This window comes from Lithobates pipiens, unplaced genomic scaffold (genome assembly GCF_037356315.1).
Source record: "Lithobates pipiens isolate NorthernLeopardFrog02 unplaced genomic scaffold, aLitPip1_a1.2 Scaffold_23, whole genome shotgun sequence".
In the NCBI taxonomy this organism is placed as follows: Eukaryota; Metazoa; Chordata; class Amphibia; order Anura; family Ranidae; genus Lithobates; species Lithobates pipiens.
In genome coordinates, this window is record NW_027507785.1 from 176,752,783 (window position 1) to 176,777,980 (window position 25,198).

At 39.2% G+C, this 25,198-nt stretch overlaps 1 protein-coding gene across 1 annotated transcript in view; it reads right to left on the reverse strand.

Moving 5' to 3' along the window:
- PRG4 (proteoglycan 4) overlaps window positions 1–25,198 on the reverse strand; it is a 181,296-nt gene that overhangs the window by 84,757 nt on the left and 71,341 nt on the right. Inside the window, exons 4-5 of the mRNA XM_077452652.1 lie at window positions 18,794–18,916; window positions 2,177–2,329 (exon numbers count right to left, since the gene is read on the reverse strand). Of these exons, the coding sequence (XP_077308778.1) occupies window positions 2,177–2,329; window positions 18,794–18,916 (276 nt within the window). The remainder of the gene's footprint in view (window positions 1–2,176; window positions 2,330–18,793; window positions 18,917–25,198) is intronic.

Below are 25,198 nucleotides of genomic sequence, written 5' to 3' on the forward strand. Positions count from 1 at the left end.
GACAGCAATATAAGCTTGGCAAAGGATCTAACTCCATCATACTCTATCCAAGACAAAAAAAAAAAAAAGATTTTCATACTAAAAATCTTTTTGTAGGAATTCCTTGGGGGACACAACATTGTAGTAAGTTTTGGACATGTTGGCAATACTGTTAACCTACAGGAGGTCTTATGTCTGATGTCTGAACTCATGTCTGAGTTTTTTTTAGCAAATAGTACATAAGGCCTAATTATACAGTGGATTAATGTAAACATTTTTTTTTTTTTTTTCGTTTCCAAACCTCTTGTTGCAGCAGTATAAGTTTATGTGTCAGATTTGCCCTCAACCTCAGGACACTTTCTTTTATGTTTATTAGACTGAATGGGACTTCAGCTTAAATTCCCAAAAGGAAGTACAGTGCAATTCACATGTATAAAGCACACAGCCGTGTTTTATATATGTGCAGAAACAACTTCTAATTTAAAAAAATATTTAATTTTGAAAAATGCTGCATGAATGGTCAGCTAAAATGTTAAACTTGAACTAAGTAAGTAAAACTAAACAAGAGAAAAATGTACATTCTTCATAAATGAGCATGCGTTGATATAATACTTAAAGACTGAACTGATTCCTTGATGTGCCCAATTCCAGTAGGCTGTATTAAAGCTATTCATAAACAAAAAAACATTTCTATCGTTTTTCGGCCGTCACATTTTGTGTAGTAATAAAAGAACAAGTGAAGACTTCGTTCTTAGAAGACCAATCTGCTAACAATCTGCTAATAGGAAGTGAGCTACCATCTAGGGGTTAGCTCTCCAGGGGAAGGCCTGTGGATTTAGTGTATCTGGATCTTGCAAAAGCATTTGATACAGTTCCCCATAAGCACTTAATCTACAAGCTGAGGTCTGCAGGCATAGACCATAGGGTTTGTTCTTGGGTAAAAAACTACAGGGGCTTGTCCAAAGGGTTGTGATACATAACATGTACTCAGACTGGTCTGGAGTGGTATGTGGGGAACCCCAAGGTTCTCTCTTGGGACCAATTCTATTCAATTTATTCATAAATGATATAGAGGGTGGGATAAATAGCTCAATTTCAGGTTTTACGGATGATGAAAAAATAAGCAGGGCAATAACTTCACATCAGGATGTAGACAATTTACAGAAAGATCTGAACAAAATAATGGAGTGGACAACTTCATGGCAAATTAAGTTTAATGTGGAGAAATGTAAAGTATTGTACTTGGGGGCAAAAAACATAAATGCAAACTACTCGATAGGGGGAGAACTGCTGGGGAAATCAAGGATGGAGAAAGATATGGGGGTTCTGGTAGATGACAGACTGAGGAATGGCATACAATGTCAAGCTGAAGCTACCAAGGCTGGCAGAGTTTTAGCATGCATAAAAAAGGGGATATACTCCAAGGATAAAACAATAATCCTGCCACTATAGAAAACTCTGGTTAGGCCACATCTGGAGTATTCTATCCAGTCCTCAGAAGGGAAATGCTGGAGCTGGAGACAGTCCAAAGATGGACAATTAAATTAATAAGGGGATTGGAGGACCTCAATTACAAGGAACGACTACAAGCATTACATTTATTCTTGCTGGAGAAGAGCCGATTGAGTGGGGACATGATAGCGATTTACATATATCTCAATGGTGACCCCAGCATAGGAAAAAACTATTCAGTCTTAGGGAGTTTAAGAGGACAACGGGAGGAGAAGTGGTTTAACCTTAAACTGTGCGGGGGGGGGTTCACTGTCAAGGCAATAAGGCTGTGGAACTCTCTTCCACAATTGGTTGTGGCAGCAGGGAGTATCTATATTTTTAAAAGACTCTTGGGTGTGCATCTTAAAGAATACAACATGCAGGGATACGGGAATAATTATAGACACTGACACATGTAAACCTACACAGGTTGAACTGGATGGATGATTGTCTTTATTCAACCTTACCTACTATGTAACTATGTAACTTTGGAAAACCAATGATGACATCACAAGAGATCTGATTTCCTGATTAACTAGAGATAAGCTTGTGCCATACTGTATTTACCATTGGAGGAGATGAAACACCTACTGGGCATACATGGAAAAGTGGATATAAATTTGAGGGGAAAAATATCTCTTTGTGGTTGACATTTCAAAATAAAAACGCAAATCCCTCTATAGCCTTTTATATTTTATTGCAGTACCTGGATTGTCTGGATCAGGTATATCATCCTCATCCTGTGGTTTCTTTTTCATCTGATTTTTCCTTGATAATTTCTTGGTTTTTTTGCTCCCTTTAACACTTGATGAAGAAGATGACGAAGAGAATGAAGATGAGGATACATTGTCTTCTGATTCTTTAAAATAAATAAAGCAAATGTTTAAACTTATTCATTATTTTAAAAATACATATGCTCAATATTTTTTTATTTTATGAACATACATTTTACATATATGTGTATGTACAGTCTTATCTAAAGATACACTGTACATATTTAGCTGTATCTTGAAGGGCATTTCTGCTTTATAAAAGGCTTGTTGACAGAATTGCTGCAGTGATTGCTGCATATGAACTGCAGACAACCTGCACTATTTTTTTAAAGCGGCTCTGTCAATAATTAAGAAATACTAGCAAACGTTTTCCTGTAAAAGAAGCAAGTAAATACTTACCTCCCCTGCTGCCTGCCAATGTGAACACTACTCCACTGAAGAGATGGAGTCTCAACAGAAACCGACACTCTTGCCACTTTACTTGCTGTGCTTGTTACTAATGTATTTGCATGTGTTTTAATTTTTATACTTTTAAGCTTTCACGTTAAAGCCTTATATGCCCTTTTCATTGCATCTCCACACTTTGCTGTGAGAATTGTTGGTGACAATAATAATAATAATTATCCTTGTAATTATTATTAGTATTGTAGATTTAACTGTAATACCTTCAATTTCTTCTTCTGACTCAACAAGTGTCTCACTCTTTTTCTTTTTAGGGGACTTTCTTTGAGGATTTTTTTTACCCTTTGCTGGTAATCTTGAAGAGGGTCTCTCTCTGGGGTCTAAAATACAGAAAAATAATACCAACCATCATGTCATTACCGTGTCCTGGATAAATGGGCACTCCCTATTACCCTTGTTATTATGTGTACGAAACAATTATTAGTATTCATTTTTTGTAAAGTCAACTTTAGCCACATTTTGAAATTCAGATTAATAAACGAGGGCTTATTTTTTAAAATATCTTCTCCTTTACTCCTCTATGCTTATTACTTACAGAATTTAAGATCTTTGGACATAGATTTAATTACACTTGTTACTAACGTATTTGCAAATGTCATTTTTTACCTGTGAGCTTTCATGTTTTAGCCTTCCATGCCCTTCTCTTTGCTTCTCTATACTTTGCAGTGAGAATTGTTGGTGACAATAATAATAATAATAATAATAATAATCTTCATAATTATTATTATTATAGATTTATCTGTAATACCTTCAGTTTCTTCTTCTGACTCAACAAGTGTGTCACTCTTTTTCTTTTTGGGGTTTTTAGGAGACTTTCCTTTAGAATTTTTTTTACTCTTTGATGGTGAGCGTGACGAGGGTCTCTCATTGGGGTCTACAATACACCAAAACAATAATAATTATTATGCATATTATTTAAGTATACCATATTTTCCGGAGTATGAGACGACCTTATACAGTAAAAAAAAGGGCAAAAAGTAGGGGTCGTCTTATACACCGGGTATAAAGCTGAGGTTGTCATATGCAAGCCGCCCACTGGATGTTAAGCCCTCTGGCATGCTCGCTGAGTGTGCCGTAATACTGTATACATACAGTATACACCGCTGAGCCAATCCCGGCGGGCGATGTATTCTATTAATAAATACAGTAGCCTGTTCGGTTTGGTTGTGAGAGTCAGAGGCACGGACTGATGATGTTACAGCCTCTGCCAATCCGAGAAGGCATTGCATTCAATAATAGAATGCACAGCTCACCGTGATTGGCTCAGGGTGGTATACTGTATGTATACTGTGAGACAGCATGTTACCCAGTACCAACATAGTTTCTGAACATACGGTATTACCGCACAAGCGGGTCATCTTATACAGTGAGTATAGCACAAAACCAACATTTTAAATCAAAAAATTAGGGGGTCGTCTTATATGCTCAGCCGCCTTATACGCTGGCAAATACGGTATATGCATATTTTAGACATTGCACATATTTTTCATAAGCTATACCTTCAAATTGTGAATTGTTATAGATAATTTTTCACATCAAGAAGTTATTATAAATCAGGTTAGGTAAAGCTTGCCAGCTTCACATGTAGAAACTTATATACAATAGAGAAAAGTGCAATTACTGGATGTACCATTAGTAACCAATGATATATATATTTTTTGGTAGTTTAGAAATATAGGAAATACTATTGATTAGTTGCTATAGATTACTCTATATTTAGATTTTTTTCCAAGTTTAATAAATAAAGGCAAAATGTGAACTTCATTTTAGGCATAGCAATATTTAAAGAGTTAAGTTTAACAAAATCCTGCTTGGTTACTGATTATTATCGGAAGAGGTACACAGTGCATGTTGCCTTTTCTTCTTCATAATATCATATATAATATAATATCATAATATCATCTCGTAAAATTTCACACCTTTTTATCTCTTTATAATCTTGTACTCTTTGCATGCCATGCTTTGTGACTATTTTTTTCTTGAAATGTCTTTAACATATCATTCTATCTCAATGGAAACACTGGTCCTGCCCAAACAGGAAGGTTACCAGGATCCAGGATCAGCACAATTGTCTCCCCCACAGACTTGTTTTACAGAAAAGGATGGGGTGTGTTGTACAAGGTCTGTTACATAACTGAGCTGGCAGGAATGTGCAATCCTCAAGAAGGGATGGACAAAAATATAAAAATCCTTTGACAGGTAAATCAATTATATGTGCTTTATGTGTGTATTTTGCCCGGAGTTCAGATTAACTGTTGCCTATAAAAAATAACTGAGGAAAAAAAAACTAAACACAGACATGCACATTACTGGAATGTTTGAATTGTTAATTGTGTTTACTGCAGAAAAAAATCTATATTAGAGTCAAGGGTCCATTCTGGTGTAAATGTTCTAACAACTGACTATAATAACTCAGCATACTTTGCCTAAAATGTGTTTTTCCTTCAGGCTAACTTTGAAAAAAAAAGTATTGATTGATTAGAATTTAAAGTATTCAGAAATTGTGAAATTTAGTCACAAAGATCTAAGTCAGGTTATGTATGACTCAGATCTATGTAGTTTGGGTGCAGTATGTATGCAGCCAAACATGTCCTATTTACTAAATACCTTCTGATTCGTCTTCATATTCATATATAATCCTCCTCTTCTTCTTCTTTGGTTTTTTAGGTGTAGAATATACTGGATTCTTTTTGTCCTTTTTGGGTTTTTTTTTATTAGTACGTGAAGCTGGTGCATTTCCCTCAAAGGGATCTAGATTAAAGTGAACATCTAAGAATCAACAGGATGGAGCAAAACAGTCAGCCATACTGAATTTGCACCTCAAATGTCTTTACAAAAAATGGAGATAGTTTTGCATAGGCATATCATTTTTTTTTTTTTTTTTTTATAACGACAATGTAATAGCAGCAGCTATTGCTGTTCCTGTTAGCCTTTGCTATATATACAGAATAAAGCTACGAACTGACCTGGTATTAATTCTGCTATTATACATGCCAGCTTCTCACTGTCAATGACTGTTACACCCCTTTCACACCAGGGCGTTTTGCAGGCGCTATAGCATTAGAAATAGCGCCTGCAATCCGCCCTAAAGAAGCTGCACCATTGTGTGTTGTGTGAAAGCCCGAGGGCTTTCACACTACAGCGGTGCGCTGGCAGGACGTCAGAAAAAAGTCCTGCCAGCAGCTTCTTTGGAGCGGTGAAGTTTTTACCGCTCCTCCACCGCTGCTCCCCATTGAAATCAATGGGGCAGCGCTGTAATACCGCCAGCAAAACGCTGCTATTGCTGCATATTGCCAGCGGTTTTAACCCTTTCCTGGCCGCTAGGGGGTAAAATCGCCCCGCTAGCGGCCGAAATGTGACGCAAATCCACCGCAAATCCGGCGGTAAGACGCTGCTAAAAATTTTACCGCTGATGCAATGGGCGGTGTGGTGTGAAAGGGGTCTTAAGTAGTATGTTAATAGAACAGGAGACTCCACAAGAATTGCCCTTTCTGCAGGCTTGGGAAAGAGACTTAGGGACTAAGTTTTCCCCAGAACAAAAGGATAAGAGGTTGCTGTTTAATCAAAAGGCCTCGATGGCAAGCAGATATCAAGAAGGGGGATATAAGATCCTCACTATTTGGTATAGAACACCAAAAGTGTTACATCAAATTTACCCCCAGATATCAGAGACATGTTGGAGATGTCATGGAGCAGAGGGAACACTACTACATATATTTTGGGAATGTCCAAAAATTAGAGTGTTCTGGGAGATGGTAGCCGATACTATTGTAAGGATTACAGGAATTGACCTGGGAGATAAACCGGCAACTTTTCTGTTGCTGGATATTCCAATGGCAATAGAAAGATTCAAAAATTCTTTGCTGAGACACTTATTGATAGCAGCAAGGGCATGTATTTCGGTTCTGTGGAAAAAAAGCAGCCCTCCAGATAGAGCACAGTGGTTTCAGAGAATTGCAGAAATCCAACAAATGGAAAATTTAACAATGACAATGAGAGATCAAGATGAGAAATATCAGAAGATCTGGGCCCCATATCTAAATTATAGAGAAAGTATGATGTAAAACATTTGAAATATGATAGAGCAGGTCGGTTGGGGGGGGGGAGTGAGGGGGGGGGATTATAGTGAAAACTCTGTTTTTTTTTTTTTTTTTTTTAGTTTGTATATTTATTTATTAGTTTTTTTGGGAGGGAAGGGTGAGGGATGGGGGAGGATGATGTGGAATTGAGGTATGGATTGAAATATTATAAGACTGTTATAGCTGTTAAAGAAGTTGTAGATATATAACGAAATGTAATGTGAAATCTATGGAAAGAAAAGATGAAAAAATAAAGAATTTATAAAAAAAAGGGATCTTAAGGACACAGGCAGATGCAGGCACTGCTGAGGTGGGAGCAAGGGCTGGGCTCTTCTGAGTGACATCATTGATAACATATGGACACAACCATATTTGGTCAATGATATCATGGGTTCCAGTGGCATCATTGACCATATATTGTCATGTTTGTATATGGTCAATGAAGTCACCCAGGAGACCCTGCCCCCTTGTAAATAACAGTTGTCACTCACTGGACCTTTCAGTCAAAGGGAAGCAAGTGAATGGAGTAAAAGTGTCTTATTGATTCTTTTGGTGGGTCAGTGGTCATCAGACATTTTGATTGATGTGGATCTACAATGCTGGATGACGAGAATTACAGTGGATGTACTTTGTATGACTTTTTAGTTTTTTTATTTATTAAAGAGCCTGTCAAAATCAGTTTTTTACTGTTTCCTTTTTTTGTGAATGATTAGGGGTGCTATGTATCCCCTAATCATTCACATGGGTATCTGGCTACCCCTTTGCTGATAAAGTAGGCTTCCAGATTCCCATAAGCTCCCTACCCAGAGACCCCCACATCCTCCAGTACAGGGTTGGGGGAAAGAGCCCCCTTTCCTCATCAACATAGGGACAAGGCACTTTGCCAGGGGAATCCCACATTAAGGGCATGCTTTTTGGTATGTTTGGGGGGGGGGGCATGCTAGTTCTCTCCCCTTATTGATTTTTAGGGGGGGACCACCTACATTGTTTTGTTTTTGTTGCATGGTGTACCCCCTCAAAATCCATAACAGATTTAGAAGGGCCTGGTATGCATTTTGAGGGGACGCACACAATTGTTTTCTTATTCTTGCTGTAGACTGTGCTACAGCAAAGCAACATTTACAAAGACAAAAATGCTATAGTTTAAATTGCCAGCAAATTACATTTCATTGCCAGCTTTAAAAAAGCAACAAAATAACAAAACAAAACATAAAAAGAAATAGCAGGCAAACCTCACAAAAGGTCCTCCAAAATACATAGCAGGACCTTGAATAAATTGTAATTTGCTGGCAATTTAAAACACAATTTTACTTGTAAATGTCTTTGCTGCTGCAGCAATTTCTGTACAACACAGAGATGCACCCCATTCACAAGGGAAAAGAATTGAACATTTTGAATGTTTCACTTTACACATTTAAAACATCACTGCTCCACCTGCATTGACATTTTTAAGATTTTTTGCATTGACACATGTTCGCCAGGTCAGCATCCACACCCCCATGCTATTTTTTTTTAAAACCCTTTGCTTATTAATCATGAAAATTGGCATAGGTTTAGCATCCAAACCTCTTTGAAATTCGCCAAACCCAGTTTGAACTGAACCCAGGGCAATTTGACTCATCCCAACTGACAGTCTGTGTAGGGAGAGCTAATTGCTATAGAACTCTATATTGTACTAAAATATTGTGGAACGCAGTGTGGTGGTCTACATATTCCCCATGTGTTCACTGTTGAGAGACCCAACGGTCCTTTTTAGGAGTAACTTTTGATGTGTCAGCAACAACTGGATTTGCTGTTTAGCTTCTGCTGCCTGACTAACCTGAGCTATCAAATTTCTAATGCTTGCTGCAGGGTAAATCCTGAATTGCACCTTGACGTTTATAACTAGGGAGGATTGCATTTGGGTCTTGTAAAGTTGATGGGTTATATTCAAGTGCTGCTCTCACCTGCTTTTTGTCATAGCCTCCTTATGCACGTAGTCCCAAACAGCTGGTAGTTTTACCCTGGCTGACATTTTACAGGTAAAGGCTACAGACAAAAATGATGCTGTTGGCAGCACATGTGTGAAGAAAAAAAAGACTGCAGAACTCTGTGGAGCGTCCCTGAGGATAATATTGGTCTGTGGGGCAATGCAGTATAATAAGACAGCTGCTCCCTATAGTCCTCTGTATGCTGCCCCTGGACAAAATCCTCCCTTTGCTGTTATTCTCCCTCAACCTGCTTATCTCCAATATCTGGTACCCATGCATAATGCCCACTTGGCAGTAAGTTGCATCTGCAGGAACATCAATTGCTGCTGTCTACTTGATGGCCCCTCTCTTTATGTTCTTGGGGTTCTTTCCCTCAACATCTGGTATTATTAAATTCTTGCACATCCTCCTCCCACAAATAACTCATCATGTGCTGAAAAAAATTCCACTGACTTCTCTATGCCAGTTTGTGGGACAATGGAAGGATTGAATAAATGGCTGCTCTGCACCTGGGAGGATGAAGAAGAGGAAGGCTTTGTCAGCCATTCAAATATATATATATATATATATATATATGTACGCTACATTACCAAAAGTATTAAAGTATTGGAATGCCTGCCTTTACATGCACATGAACTTTAAGGGCATCCCAGTCTTAGTCTGTAGGGTTCAATATTGAGTTGGCCCATCCTTTGCTGCTATATAACAGCTTTAACAAAGTTGGAAGCATTAAATTGTCTGAAATGTCTTGGTATGCTGACGTCTTAAGAGTTCCCTAACTAAAGGGCCAAGCCCAACCCCTGATAAACAACCCCCACACCATAATCCCCCCTCCACCAAATGATTTTGACCAGTGTACAAAACAAGGTCCATAAAGACAGGGAGAAAAGTGCTTTAGAAATATAAATAATAATCACACATGCTAAAAATATAATTAAAGGTGTTTTAGAAAGCAAGAATTTGGGGAGGATACATACACATGTCAGAATACAATATTAGTTATCCAGCAACAATTAGTATTACAGACTAGAGAGCAGAGAGCATAATTTCTCCCGAACTGTATCTTACAATATGTCTACTTTTCACCCTTGAATGAATAAAACATATTTTTCAGACTAACTATTGTCCAAAACTCCAGGATTTCATTCCAATATATGTTCTGTTTAGCTACCACAAACTGTAAATTGTTTTCAATCTATATTCCAGATGGCATCTCTTCTGTGAAGACCAGTGAATGCCATCACTGAAAAATTACCTTCTATGTCATCTTCTTCAGTGCTTAAATTCCTACTAATCTTCTTCCTTGTTCTTCTTGGGCTCCGTTTTGTTGTTTTTTTAGGAGGAGATTGTGAAAATTTTGTACTTGTCTTTGGAAGGTCTATAAGCAAATGTAAATGCCATAAACTATTGTTTTGTCTTTATATTGATATTATTGCTTAACCGGGAATTAAGAAAAAAAAATCAACAAGGTCAAGCACTGTTTTCTGTTCCTAAATTAAATACTACAAAATAGATTGAATTGCAAGGCTACATAATTTCCATTTGTAATGTTTAATTATAGTCCCAAAATAATGAATTAAAAGTTATGCCACCATAGCATATTATAATAATACATGTATAAATATTACGGTGGCTTTTGGTGAAGCTGCCATATATGCCATGCTATATCTTTTTTTTTTTTTACTTTGTTGTATTGAATTCATAGCAGTTAATGTTTCATTTATTTCATAAACATGAATTAGAAAGCGAATTATAGGCAAAAGCAGAGGCCAACAAAAATATTAACTTGAAGGACTTCTATTGTGTTAAAAATAACCTGTCTTTAAATTTTTTAGGTAGTCTATTACAACCAGTTAGACTTCTTTTTTTAAAGTATTGTGAAAAAAGGGCCAGATATTGCATTTGTGAGATCTGAAAAATTAAAGCATTCCATGTGTTTAGAAACACAATTGATTTATGTATCTGCACATGACTTATGTTAAGAGATTAATTCCTGCAAATCTCTGGATATATTAGCCTCAGAACTGATTCTCATGTCAGAATGTTATGGTATCTTAGTTTATTTTTTGATAATGTTTAGTAGTTAAAATCTCTTATCTTTAAATTGTCAGCAAGGCAATTAGTCTTTCAAACATGAAAAGAGACTAGAGCGCTTCCTGCTGGCAGAAAATGAAAACTAGAAAATATTTATCTGCAGCACTTCAAATAAAATGACTAATAATATGTTTACAAATTGTAATGTTTCTGCCCTGAATGTAATAAATAGACAAATAAAGACCTTATATAAAATATGATACATTCACTATGTGTAGAGAAATGGAAAAATCTGGCGGGGGAGTCCAAAATGTTAGAGCACCTCATCCCAAAATTAGATTAGTGATATGATAGAGTGATTAGGAAAATGGGGATTATTGTGGTGCCAAATTGGTCAGACAGAAACAAGTTAATTCTGAAAAATCACGTTAAAAGATTTTATTTTTTGTTATTTTTTTTATTTTTGGTATTAAATAAAATCTTTTAACGTGATTTTTCAGAATTAACTTGTTTCTGTCTGACCAATTTGGCACCGCAATAATCCCTATTTTCCTAATCGCTCTATCATTCACTATGCGTGTTTTCCTTCTGTTAATTCTATATTTGCTATGGGTTCATAAAAAAACAACAAAAAAAACAGGTTTTATCTCTTTGTCCGTTTTAAAAATGAATAACTGATTTAGTAGACACAGTATACCAGCTTTGTAAAGAAGGCATTGCCTATTGCCATTGGTATGTGCTGAAATCTTTTACTGACTACATTTTAAGCTTTATTTTGCAGATGTCTTTTTTTTACATCTCGTAACACAAAATAAAGCCAATCCAGGGACTTTACCTTTTTTGTTTATGGGCAGAGATTTTTTCCCTTTTTTTGGCACTCCTTCATCTTTCTGAATTTCATCTGCATTGATATCAACAAAATCATTTGTAATTTTACTTTGTAAAAATCAGCAGATATAATGCATGACGATATTTGTAAAATCAATGTATTTGCCATACAATTCCCACTGTGTTTTTTAGCTAAGGTAAAATAACCAGATATGTTAATGTATGCCTCCTACATAATGCCCTTAAATTACATAATTGGATAAAAACAATATATTGCTATGTAACTGGGACTTACTGTATTAGGTGCCACAGTGATGTACATAACCCCCCCTCCTCCCCCAAAAAAGAAATATACAATATTATTAAAATTGATTCATAACAATTTAACAAAAATTGATAGGCTAAATTCCTAGATAAATAATACACCGTTACCATACGGAGCCAATCCAGCATGTATTAAAAAAATTGCATACCAAAATGATTAAAACTGATTCACAACAATTAAACCAAAAATGATGAGTTAAATTCCTACATAAATAATACATAGTTAACATACAGAGCTAATCCAGCATGTGGCCACTCATACTTCCACCGCTGCATTACATACATGAAAATGACAATATATTTAATTTAAATGCATAAAAATAGGGAGCAGAGCAGCCCCAACATGTTTCCCAGACTGAATCTGCTTCTTCGGGAGTGTAAATATGCACTCTTTGTAGTAAATAACTATGTACAGTAAAAAGTAGGCATATGCACCAGGGATCACAGCACAACTCAACAAATAAATACTCAATATCAAATATGCATTCAAACAATCCACTGTGCTAATTTACAGGAAAATATATAAATATATATCCACTCAAAGTATATAACACTATCAGATGCAACAGATGTATATATGGGAGCAAAGAGAAAGCCCACAAAATCTAGTGTTCTCTGTTTTAAAATGTAATAAATCGCTAAAATAAAGTTATTGCACTTACAAGAATAGCACTGCAGTCAGTGCTAACTCAAACCACATATAGAATCACATATAGAATCACCAGCCAGCTTTCAGCCAGATTCCAAGATTGCCTTGGGATGACATCACATCCTAAGCTCCGCCCCTATACACATTGACACTGGATTTATTTTGGGAGACATTTTTTTTATAGGATTTGTCAAAAACTGTGTTCATGTATTTATTTATTTTTGACACTTTTTTTTGTGAATAATAGGGGTATTAATATACCCTATACTCATTTCCATGGGGGGCAGGTATCTGGGGCCCCCTTGTTAAAGGGGGTTTCCATATTCCTATAAGCTCCCCTCCCGCAGAACCCCCAACCTTCGCTTAGGGTTGTGAGGAAGAGGCCCTTGTGCCCATCAGCATAGCAACAAGGGGTTTTGGGGGAGCACCCCTGCCCCAAAGCACCCCCTATGTTGAGGGCATGTATCCTGGTATGGTTCGCAGGGGGCACTTGTTCGCCCTCCCTTTCCTGGACTGCCAAGCTGCATGCTCGGATAAGGGTCTGGAATGGATTTTTGGGGGTACCCCACGGCATTTATTTTCTTTAATTTTGGTGTGGCAGTTCCTCTTCAAATTCCCATAAATCCCCCAAAGCACCTTGTCCTCATGTTTAATTAAAATTATTTTTTGACGTGGAGTTCCCCTTAAAAACCATACCATTCAGGGTTTACATCAAAGAAGCAATCTGAGAATTTGTAAAATGTGAAAAGGAGAGATAGAAAAGAGAGAGAAAGGAAAAATATTAATATGCAATTGTTTGCTTCAATAGAGATCAGCTGAAATAACCGGATTAATTTTAGTTTAACATATTTTTTCTGTATTTTGTAGAACTCAACTCTCTAAAATTACCATATGAACTTGAAGAGCATTAAAAATGTATTGAACATGGATAAAATAACTCCTGTGGTCTCGATCACGTGATCCGAGGCAAAGATATCCCTTCAGTCTTAGATCAGTCCTAAAAAAAGGCCTGAGCATTTTCATCCAGAGTGTCCAAAGAAGAAAACAGCAGCAGGAACCAAAATACAATAGACATAAAATAAAATAGACAACACCAAATAGAACATTTTGAATTGCTGAATACTCGGCAACAGCAAAATTAATATATAGTAAAAAGGATGGACAAGTTCATATCTCTGTTGTGCAGTAATGCACACACACACATACACGTTGATGCAAAATGAATGAAAAAATATATATGGTCGATAATTATAAAGGGAAACGCTGGATTTGTACCTCTGCTGCACAAAGGCAGTGCCAACACAAGGTTCTCTGGCACCAAAAGTGAAGATGGCAAAGTCAACAACTCAGATTCTGCCTCCCCCCTTTCCTTCCCTTTGCCCCGTGGATAGTACAAATATGTAGGTGCAGAAAGAGGTTTCAGGGTATAGTAGTAATAGCTGCTGTCCTACAGTCCTAGTGTCAACAGCCTTTGGTTCAAAGGGAACTGAATATGATGGGTGTGTTTAAAATGATTAAACCAATGTGATTTAGTCATAAAAATATGTTAAAATGGAACCAGGATTCCATTAACATTATACGGATCTGCATTTTTTTCCATTTCAAAACTAAAGTTGTTTATAACTTATCAAATGTGTAAATTTTATTCAGAAAATTGTCCTTTTTAAAACGCACAAGAATCATGTTTATAGTATCTGTTACAAAGCATTTTTATTGCATTGCTACAGACACAAGGAAACTTTTTCTTACAAATGGTAAAAAAAAAATAAAAAAAAGAATTCTAAGGCAAAAAGGGATAACAGAGTTAATAATAACCAATTAATGTTATCTTAAGGTAATACATGGGCTGCTTTTTTTTTTTCCTTTTTTTTTTTTAAAATACCACTTTATAGCCACAAGATGGAACTAGTAGATCAACATATTAAGCAAAATACAGTCAGAATTTGTGATGGCTGGGTGAGTGCTTTCTCTTTCTCTAAACAAATTCTTATAAATAAACCCTTAAAGCGGAGTTCCATCCAAAAATTGAACTTCTGCTCTAAGTGATGGTGACACACTGACATGCCACATTTGGCATGTTATTTTTTTTTGGGGGGGGAGCGGATACCCAGCTTTTATGGGCACCAAGTTCCCATTTCCTCCCTGTGCTCCCCAGTGCTGGAAGAAAGTTTACCTCTCCCCCTTCCTCCCTGTCACAGGTCCCAGAAGATTTCCAGACCATTCACAGCACACAGTGTGGCTTGCGCATGCGTAAGCCACAGCTGGGTGCCCACAGCAAGAATGTCGGCACCTTGGAGAGGAGGGGGAGATGAGCGGGGCTTCATAAGCCTGCATTGCTGGACGGTGGGACTGGTGAGTGTCAGAGAGACATGTTCTGCCAGTATATTCTGTAGGGGCTGGGGGCCTGGACGCACCCTAGCACATTGACAGAAGGGGGGGCCTCTTCTGCTGCTACCTGGCTCTGGCACTGCCTACAGAACTGGTAGTCAGGGTTCATGAATAGCCTCTTAAAAAAACATGCAAACAACATAATCCAAAATGAGGAATGGCATATTTAGACTTTCAAACAACATATGCATAGCCTTGGCTGCTCTGGTTGCTATAAGGAATGCCATCATTCAACACTTACTTGTTACAATTATTATTATTATTATTATTATTATACAGGTTTTATATAGTGCCAACAGTTTGTGCAGAGTTTAACAAAATAGAGGCAGACATTACAGTTACATTACAATTTGGTACAAGAGGAATCAGAAGGCCCTGCAGATTAGAGCTTACAATCTAAAAAGGAAGGGTCAATTGATACAAAAGGTATTAGCTGTGGGGGATGAGCTGATGAGCTGATGGAGGAAGTAAAACAGTGTTAGTAAGAAGTAGGATAGGCTTCTTTAAAGAGAAGGGTTTTCATGGATCGCCTAAAGATGGATAGATTAGGGGACATTTGGACAGATTGGGGTAGGGAGTTCCAAAGGATGGGAGAAGCTCTAGGGAAATCCTGGGGCCGAGCATGGGAGGAGGTGACAAGGGAGCTAGAGAGCAGGAGGTCTTGGGAGGACTGAAGAGAGCGGCTTGGTTGGTATTTTGGGACTAGGTAAGTGATGTAGCTGGGGCAGAGTTATGGATGGCTTTGTAAATTATTGTTAGTAGAATTTTTTTTCATTGGGTGAGTGAAAGCCAGTGGAGGGATTGGCAGAGAAGGGTGAAGGACACTGAATGCTATTTGTTATAGCTGAGCACAATAGTGAAAATTAATACAGTGTTCATATTTCATAGTTCAAACTTTGGAAATCTGATTTAGTTATATCTAAAGCCAAAACATATTTTTTACAGTGTTGGGCAGAGTATGAAATAGTTAAAGTGGTATTAAGCCCAAAACCAAAAATGTAATATATTTCCATTTACACATCATTAAATGTGCTAGCTGGATTAGTTTCCTTTTTTTAGGCTTTTTCCCTTTCTGTTTTCACCTGGTGATCTAGCCAGTAACCCACCTTCTGTATTAGAATGCCCCACTCTGAATGAATGAAAACAAGGGGCACAGCAGACAGCAGCATTGTCCCTCTTGGGGGGGGGGGAGGGCAGTAGTGTTAAACATACTAGCAAATTTAAATTCACTAACAAACTGAAGCCAGACTCCAGCTAATACTTTGCAATCAGTTACAGCAAACAACTTTGTTTTTCTTTTGGGAATTTTTTTTTTACATGAATAAATAAAGGCTGATCATTTTAAGCACCCCTGTCAATGGTAAATTGTTTGTCTCATCCCTGTAAACTGACACATCTGGAATAGAGTTTGTTCTTTTCAAAAACTACAGATGTACTGGCTGGATTGCCCATTTGCCAGCTGGAAATAGAAGAAAGAAACATAAAACTAGTGTAGCCACCACATCTAAGAATTGGGTGGCACAGTGGTGTAGTGGTTAGCACTCTCACCTAGCAGTAAGAAGGGTCACTGGTTTTAATCCCAACCATGACACTACCTGCCTGGAGTTTGCATGTTCTCTCTGTGCCTGTGTGGGTTTCCTCCCACAATCCAAAGACATGCAGGTAGGCTAATTGACTTCTGTCCAAAATTGGCCCTATTATATAAATGGGGACCTTGGATTGTGGGCTCCTTGAGGGTAGGGACTGATGTGAGTGTGCGATGTACAGGGACAATTGTAGACACTAGCTCAGGATGGACTGGTGTCTTTATTCAACCTTACTAACTATGTAAGCTGCAATTTTATAAATATTTGCTTTTGGCTTTAATACGCTTTAAGGCACTTGTTCAGGTATTTGTTAATCAAAGGTGACACAGCGCTGTCTACACTGGAATATTTCTTAACATTCCTGTTCTAATGACAACTCAAAATATTAGATTCTCTATCACTTCCAGTCCCAATGTTGACCAGAACAAACAGCAGGGATCGCTCCAATGGGGACACAGACAACAATAAAAACCTACAGAGGGTCTAAGCCTTACAACTCCATACAAAACGAACTTGAAAAAGAGTTTTCGCTTTAGATACACTTTAATAACATCTATGCTGGTTAATATCTTATCCCCTGATCAGCATATACTGTACAATAAATATTTCTTACTAATATGTTGTACTTTCCTTTTACAAGGAAGCATTAGGTTAAGAATGCATGTACACTAAAGAGCATCTAACAAAAATGTTGCACATTGCAGCTTGTCAGCCCTTCAATGTAGTGGCTGCATTTGTTTTTTATTTGTTTTTCAATGTGTTTTTCCTTTATTTTTAACTGGTTATCCTGCCAGCAACATACTTTTTGTCTTAAAGTGTCAATTTTCACTCATTTATCTGAAGCAGCATTGTCACCTTAGGACAGCAAGTGTGTTAAAGCGGAACTATAATCTCCTACTATGCCGGTGTGCTGCAGCTCCCCGCCAGCTCCTGCTATCTTCGATCGGATCGGCTCGGTACCAATCACTGGCTGTTTTTTTATTGGTTCGGCTGAGATTACATCACCCCCACGCATGCACAATAGTTCATTTATCTTGGCATTGTTAAAATGTGTCCACTGAGCTGTGTGCACAAGGTGTATAGGCAGATAACGGAGCTCTCCTCTGCATTAAAATCCTGCCTGTTTGCCAAATGTTTTTTTTCCTGCTTAAAGTTCCACTTTAGAACTACAGAACACCCCCCCCCCCTCATTTCTTCATAATATAGAAAACACAGCCAACAGCTTAACAAGGGCAAGGTGTACAAGATGTTTTTAGTTCACTGTATTTCTGGCCGGATCAACAGATATTTTATTGAAAAGCACTTACTGAACAGATAAAAAAATAAGTTTCAGTGGCATTCAACAAACTAAAAGGGAGCAAAAGAAATGTTTATTGTAAGACCCCTTTCACACCAGTGCGATTTGCAGGCGCTATAGCATTAGAAATAGCGCCTGCAAAACGCCCTAAAGAAGCTGCAGCATTGTGTGTAGTGTGAAAGCCCCGAAGGGATTTCACACTACAGCGGTGCGCTGGCAGGACGTCAGAAAAAAGTCCTGCCACCAGCTTCTTTGGAGCGGTGAAGGGGCGGTGTGTTTACCACTCCTCCACCGCTGCTCCCCATTCAAATCAATGGGGCAGCGCTGTAATACCGCCGGCAAAACGCCGCTATTGCGGCGTATTGCCGGCGGTTTTAACCCTTTCGCGGCCACTAGCGGGGGTAAAAGCGCCCCGCTAGCGGCCGAAATGCGCCATTTTACCGTCCACGCTATCGGCGGTGTGGTGTGAAAGGGGTCTAAGGGTTCACAAATAGTTTAACACAAAAATGAATAGGACATTTCTACCTAGTGCAGTACACCACAGTACATTGGCAGAGCAGGTCGAGGACATTGACAGTTCGAGTGCATTGTGTGCTATTATAATTGTGCATTGAGGTGCCATTCTAAATGAACGGCACATTGGCAACACAATGAAAAGTACTAACTGCCATACTTTTATGTATTTTAAAGGACTGGCCAGTAAAACAGACCTTTTAATGTGTGCTCCCTAAAACCATATGTCTGAAAGGGGCCAGATTGAATTTTTCCAACCATGTGCAACACAATAACACAATAAAGAGTAGCCAGTAGGATGTGTTCATTTCAAAGTACAAACAATAAATTATTATAATCATAGGAAAACCTGTACGGATTCATTTCAATGAATGTTCTACCTATTTTTCAAATAATGTACTTTAATATTCTTTCCTCTACCTTCTGGTGTAGGTTCTGGTACTCTTTCCTCTGGTTTCCTGCTGGGTTTTGGAGCATCATCTCTAGGATCACGATCTGGAAGCTGTGGTGGTGGAGGAGGGGGTGAATGCTTCTGAACTGGTTCTTAGGGAAAAAAAATTAACTGTTACTAAGGTATTATTATTTCATTTTTTAGAAATAAAATTACCAGAAGTGAATAAATTATTAAAAAAATCACAAGACAATAATTTTAAAATAATCACCATAACAAAGACCTAAGTTAGTATTAAAAGTGAATTTTATTGCAAATGACAGAATTTAAAAAAATGATAAATATTTTACAATAAATAATGTGTAGCCAGATACTTAGCTACAAATGTAAAGTGAGAGAAACTCTGGCTGCAGCTGCTCTCTGTAGCTTCTGTCCTGCAGTTCTGAACTGGTAAACAACTATATTAACAAGAGGAGGGAGCTGGTGAGCAGAAATAGTTCAATTGACTGTTTTAGGCAGCAAATCACTGTGGAAATTTAGTCCAGAAGAAATAGAGTCTATTTTAATTAGGAGCTTTTGAGCTTCATTTGCCAGAGAGGAGATTACTAGGAGGAGTGGAAATAGCTGTATTTTCTCAGGCTTTAAATGACACAGCTTGCTCTTGCCACAGGGGAGCCTGAAGAGTGCACATCGCTGTCCAGTGTGCACCACAACACCTGCATAATGGCGGCCTAAGTAGGATCTGGAGTGCTGAGTCCAAGTGTGTCCACAGCCAGAGTCACCTGGGTGTAGAATATAGTGTGGAATAATTTCTGTGTGTGATCAGATGGTGGACTGCAATATCACTGGTGAGCTGCTGCAGTGGAGATTTACTATATGCTGCTAGAGAAACTTTACAATTTAAGAACTGACCATACACCCATCTAGTAGTCATATTCATGCCTGCAGGCTTGACTAGGATTATTTTCAGGTGCACCAATGGTACAACTGGGCTGCAACGCTAGCTGGCTGAAAAGTTAGGACTAAAGACTGACCCTTTACAGCTGCTATACAGAGACCTTCACCTAATACTTATGCTTAGAGGTAACACTTATGCCGCGTACACACGAGCGGACTTTTCAACATCCAAAGTCCGAAGGACCGAGTCCGTCAGACTATCCGATCGTGTGTGGGCTGCAACGGACTTTTGATTCACCAAAGTCTGACGGACTTTAGAATATGGAACATGCTTCAAATTTTCCCGAAGGAACTCCGCCGGACCCGGTCCCCTTCGAAAACTCCGCTCGTGTGTATGCTACTCCGACGGACTAAAACCGACGCTAGGGCAGCTATTGGCTACTGGCTATGAACTTCCTTATTCGGGTCGGGTCGTACGTCATCACGTTCGAATCCGTCGGAGTTTAGTGTGATTGTGTGTGGCCAAGTCCGTTCGGCCGAAAAGTCTGTCAGAACTCCGTCGGAATTCCAGCAGAACTCCGACGGAACTCCTTTGGAAGTCTGTCGGACTTAAGTCCGCTCGTGTGTACGGGGCATTAGGGGACACTGCACTAGATCCTGGCCATTCTAGTAGAGTTCACTTTAGACTAATTATAGTATTATTATTACACATTGCAGTTAATGCATACAGTGCCTTGAAAAAGTATTCACACCACTTGAAATTTTCCAAATGTATTTCTTTGGGATAGACCAACACAAAGTGGCACATAATTGTGAAGTTGAAGGAAAATGAAAAAAATGGGTTTCAAAATGTTTTACAAATAAATATGTGAAAAGTGAGGCACACATTTGTATTCAGCCCCTTTACTCTGATACCCCTAACTAAGGAGCACTAAGGTCAGTGTGAAACGCACAGGTCACCTCCTGGGTTCAGACACTCTGTCTTTGTGTGCTTTCATTTGCTATTTTTGGAATAAAGTCATTGGAACATTCCTGTGGTGTGCACTTGTTATTTTTTTACCCATAACTAAAATTTAGTTGAACCAATTGCCTTCAGAAGTCACCTAATTAGTAAATAGAGTCTACATGTGTATAATTTAATCTCAGTATAAATACAGCTGTTCTGTGAAGCCCTCAGAAGTGTGTTAGAAAACCCTAGTGAAAAAACAGCATCATGAAGGCCAAGGAACACACCAGACGGGCCTATAACATAAAATCCCAATAAAAATACATGTACGTTTTTGGTTTTAACATGACAAAATATTGAAAAATTCAAGGGTATGAATACTTTTTCAAGGCACTGTATATGCAGTTTGTTGCTCACTTTGCTGATTTATGAGTTAACTCCAGTCCAGTGGTACAGAACTCTATTTTAAGTTATATTGGCATAGTGATTATATTGTTTGGCAAACTCTGTCTTAAAATTCTGAAATAAATAAACTCAATGCTATCACCAAAAAAAAAAAGTGAAAAAACCCAGTAAATAATCCACCTCCCTCTCTCTCCCACATCAACAGAAATATAAACATGAATAAGTGTAGCACAACTTTCCTCCTTCACAAATAAAAATAAATATAAAACACATATCTACTCATAACATATTAATCTCTGTGTGACATTAAAAAAACACAACAACAAAGTCAGTGCTGAAATTTCATAGATCATTAAGTGTCCATATATTGCCACATATAAGTAATTTCCAATGTGACCATATCAACTCAAACAGAAAAAAAATATTCAGTGCAATTGGCTATACATAAAATCTCCAATTAAGCTGCAGCAGACATATGTGTAGGATAATACACACCACACATCATAATATCAAAAACATGCCTTGCTTTTACTAACAATATGTACCTTATAATAAATCAAATGTGCATATAAAGTCCACTTTGCAAATAGTTCAAAACGTTGTCAACATAAACAACTTAAGATCTATCCATGTACCAGCTGTGTTAAATAGTCCAACACCAGTAGAAATAAATTCTTGAATATAGGCAAAAATCTGTGTGACTTTAAATCAGCTTCACAGATGTGACTCCCTATGCTCACTGCAAACCTCACACATATGAGCTTACCAGAATGTGGGTGACTCTCAGTGTATAAAGAGTCAATGTGACCATATGTTATGCGCCACAACCTTCTTACTCCATGTGCCTATATATATATATATATATATATATATATATATATATATATATATATATATATATATATATATATATATATATATATATACTGCTGCCTGTTCACTTCCTGGATACACACAAAGGCACACTTCCAGCTCTGCAGCCCTGCAGATCTCATTGGCCCTCTTATGACTCATCCCCCTCCTTTCCTGGCAAACTCTCACAAGAGTGAGAGAGAGAACTGGGCATAATGTCATAAGCCTAGGCTTTTTACCAGAGAAGAAACAGGAAGTGTGCTGTCTAAGGTATTTACTGGAAGAAAAACAATGTTTTACTATCCAAAGTTAAAACAACAAGGGAAAAGGATTTAATAGATGGAAATTTGAAAAAATGACTGAAGTTCAGCTTTCAGTAACCCCACCCCTCACCACGAGGCGGGGGTACTCCAGTGCAAAATGAGGATCCAGTGCGGCTATCTGTTTGTCATTTGAGCTCCTGTGATCTTCCTGGATCCCTTTTTCAAGCTGCAGGACCTCTGGTATATGAAATTTTTCCAGATCTATATAATGTTTGTCCCTTTGACTTTTTCCTGTAAAGCTGGACCTTATAGTGGGCCTAATTAGTTTGTGTGTTTTTCATAATTTATTCCCAAAATTACTAATTAAAACCTCCTCAAAACTATAATTATATTTAATAGTATATATAAAACCTTATTATTTATTCATATCCTATATTCTATACTAGGGATGAGCTTCGTGTTCGAGTCGAACGTACGTTCGACTCGAACATTGGCTGTTCGTCCGTTCGGCGAAATCCGAACACTTGGTCCGTTCACGTCAAAATTTGCATGGCGCTCACGGCCCACAATGCACTGCGATGGCGCAGTGCATTGCTGGCTCATGATTGACCAAGCATGCACTGTGACCCCGCATGCTTGGCCAATCGCAGCGCCAGCAGCGAGGAGAGCCATGATTGGCCACAGGCAGGATGCTTGTGGCCAATCATAGCTGAGGCTGTGTAGTGCACGTCCCACACTATATAAGGCCGCCATTGAGGCGGCCTCGTGTAGTGTGTTAGCATCTGAAGCAGTGGGTGTTCTGTGTACCTTCAACACAGTACACACCGATCATTTTTGGCTGATTTCCTATCTTGCTGTTGTGTAGTGGTTATTGTCTGTGCCCTGACCGCAGTATACACCACTATATTCACTATTCACTTCACTATATTTATATATCTTTAATAATAGAGCTTGCAGTCAGTAGTGTTAGGAGATAGTGCGTGCTGTCTGCGTGCTCTGTACCCAGTACATACCGCTATAATCCACCTACATAGCTGTTCTCTATTTGAGCCCAATTGCCATCTGCAGGAGTTATTGGAAGTTGTGTGTGCCTCCAGCACAGCACAGTATACATCTGTATATACCCCTTTATCTCTGCTGTTTTCTGGTTATTGTCTGCATGCCCTGACCGCAGTATACACCGCGATATTCACCTAACCTATATAGCTAGTGATCTATCGTTAATAATAGAGCTTGCAGTCAGTAGTGTTAGGAGATAGTGCGTGCTGTCTGCGTGCTCTGTACCCAGTACATACCGCTATAATCCACCTACATAGCTGTTCTCTATTTGAGCCCAATTGCCATCTGCAGGAGTTATTGGAAGTTGTGTGTGCCTCCAGCACAGCACAGTATACATCTGTATATACCCCTTTATCTCTGCTGTTTTCTGGTTATTGTCTGCGTGCCCTGACCGCAGTATACACCGCGATATTCACCTAACCTATATAGCTAGTGATCTATCGTTAATAATAGAGCTTGCAGTCAGTAGTGTTAGGAGATAGTGCGTGCTGTCTGCGTGCTGTCTGCGTGCTCTGTACCCAGTACATACCGCTATATTCCACCTACATAGCTGTTCTCTATTTGAGCCCAATTGCCATCTGCAGGAGTTATTGGAAGTTGTATGTGCCTCCAGCACAATATAAACTACCCAACTGCTGTTTTACCCAACTTCCTTTAGGCCATTACCATGTCTGGAAGGCCAGCAAGGAGTGGCAGACAGGCGTGAGCCGATAAAAGAGGGCAAGCAGGCTCTGTGTCTAGAGACAACAGTGCTGGTCGTGGACGCGGTGCATTGTCATCAGCACGTGGCCATGGGACATGCTTGTCCTTCTTTTCGGCAGCTGGACATGTTGAACCACAACATGCCAACGACTTGGTAGAGTGGATGACCAAGCCCTCTTCATCCTCCTCATCCTCTCTCACCCAGTCTCAGGGTAGTCGCCAAGCAGCTGCCAACGCATCGTCTTCCCTCCTCTCAATGTCATCATCAGTGACTCCTTCCCTAGACCCACCACGTCCTCCTGAGGAGTCTCCTGAACTCTTTGAGCACAGTGTTGGGTACATGCTCCAGGAGGATGCCCAGTGTTTGGTGGGCTCTGATGATGACACTCAGCTAGAGGAAGGCAGTAGCGTGAGCGCAGAGAGAGGGGATGCTCAAGAAGGACAGCAATCTGGCAGTCATGTTCCACAAGCTGCAGCATACTGCCAGGTTTGCTACAGCGATGAAGAGGGAGGGGATGATGAGGGCACTGACTCCACGTGGGTGCCTGGAAGGAGGGAGGAGGAGGAGGAGGAGGAGGCACATGTCCAACGAGGCAGGATGCCCTCCGGGGGCCAGCTTAGGGGCAGCACACCGACTGAATCACACCGCAGAGCTCCGCCTGTGCAGAGCGCTGCCTCTGCGCGTTATTCTAAAAGTTCTTTGGTGTGGGCCTTTTTTGAGACGAGTGCATCAGATCGCACCGCTGCTATTTGCAACATATGTCTCAAGCGTATCTCATGTGGCCAAAACATCAGCCGCTTGGGCACCACATGCTTGACCAGACATATGTTGACCTGCCATGCAGCTCGTTGGCAAGCGTACCTCAAAGACCCACACCAAAGAACAAAGCGGACCTCTCCTTGCTCCTCATCAGCTGGCATCTCCAACCCCACTAGACCTTCAGTCCTCTCTGAAACTTGCTCTGAGAGGAATGAAGGTGTAGAATTAGGTGTGTCACAGCCAAGTGCTTCCGGGAACTCTGCTAGCGGTACACCCACGTCCGATTATAGCAGGCAAATGTCCCTGCCCCAGCTGCTGGACCGGCGGAAGAAGTTTACTCCCAGCCATCCACATGCCCAGCGGTTGAATGCTAGCTTGGCTAAATTGCTAGCACTTCAACTGCTGCCTTTTCAGTTGGTAGACTCGGCCCCCTTCCGTGAGTTTGTACAATGTGCGGTTCCTCAGTGGCAGGTCCCCAAACGCCACTTTTTCTCACGGAAGGCGATTCCGGCTCTCTACCGGCATGTGGAAGGCAATGTCCTTGCCTCGC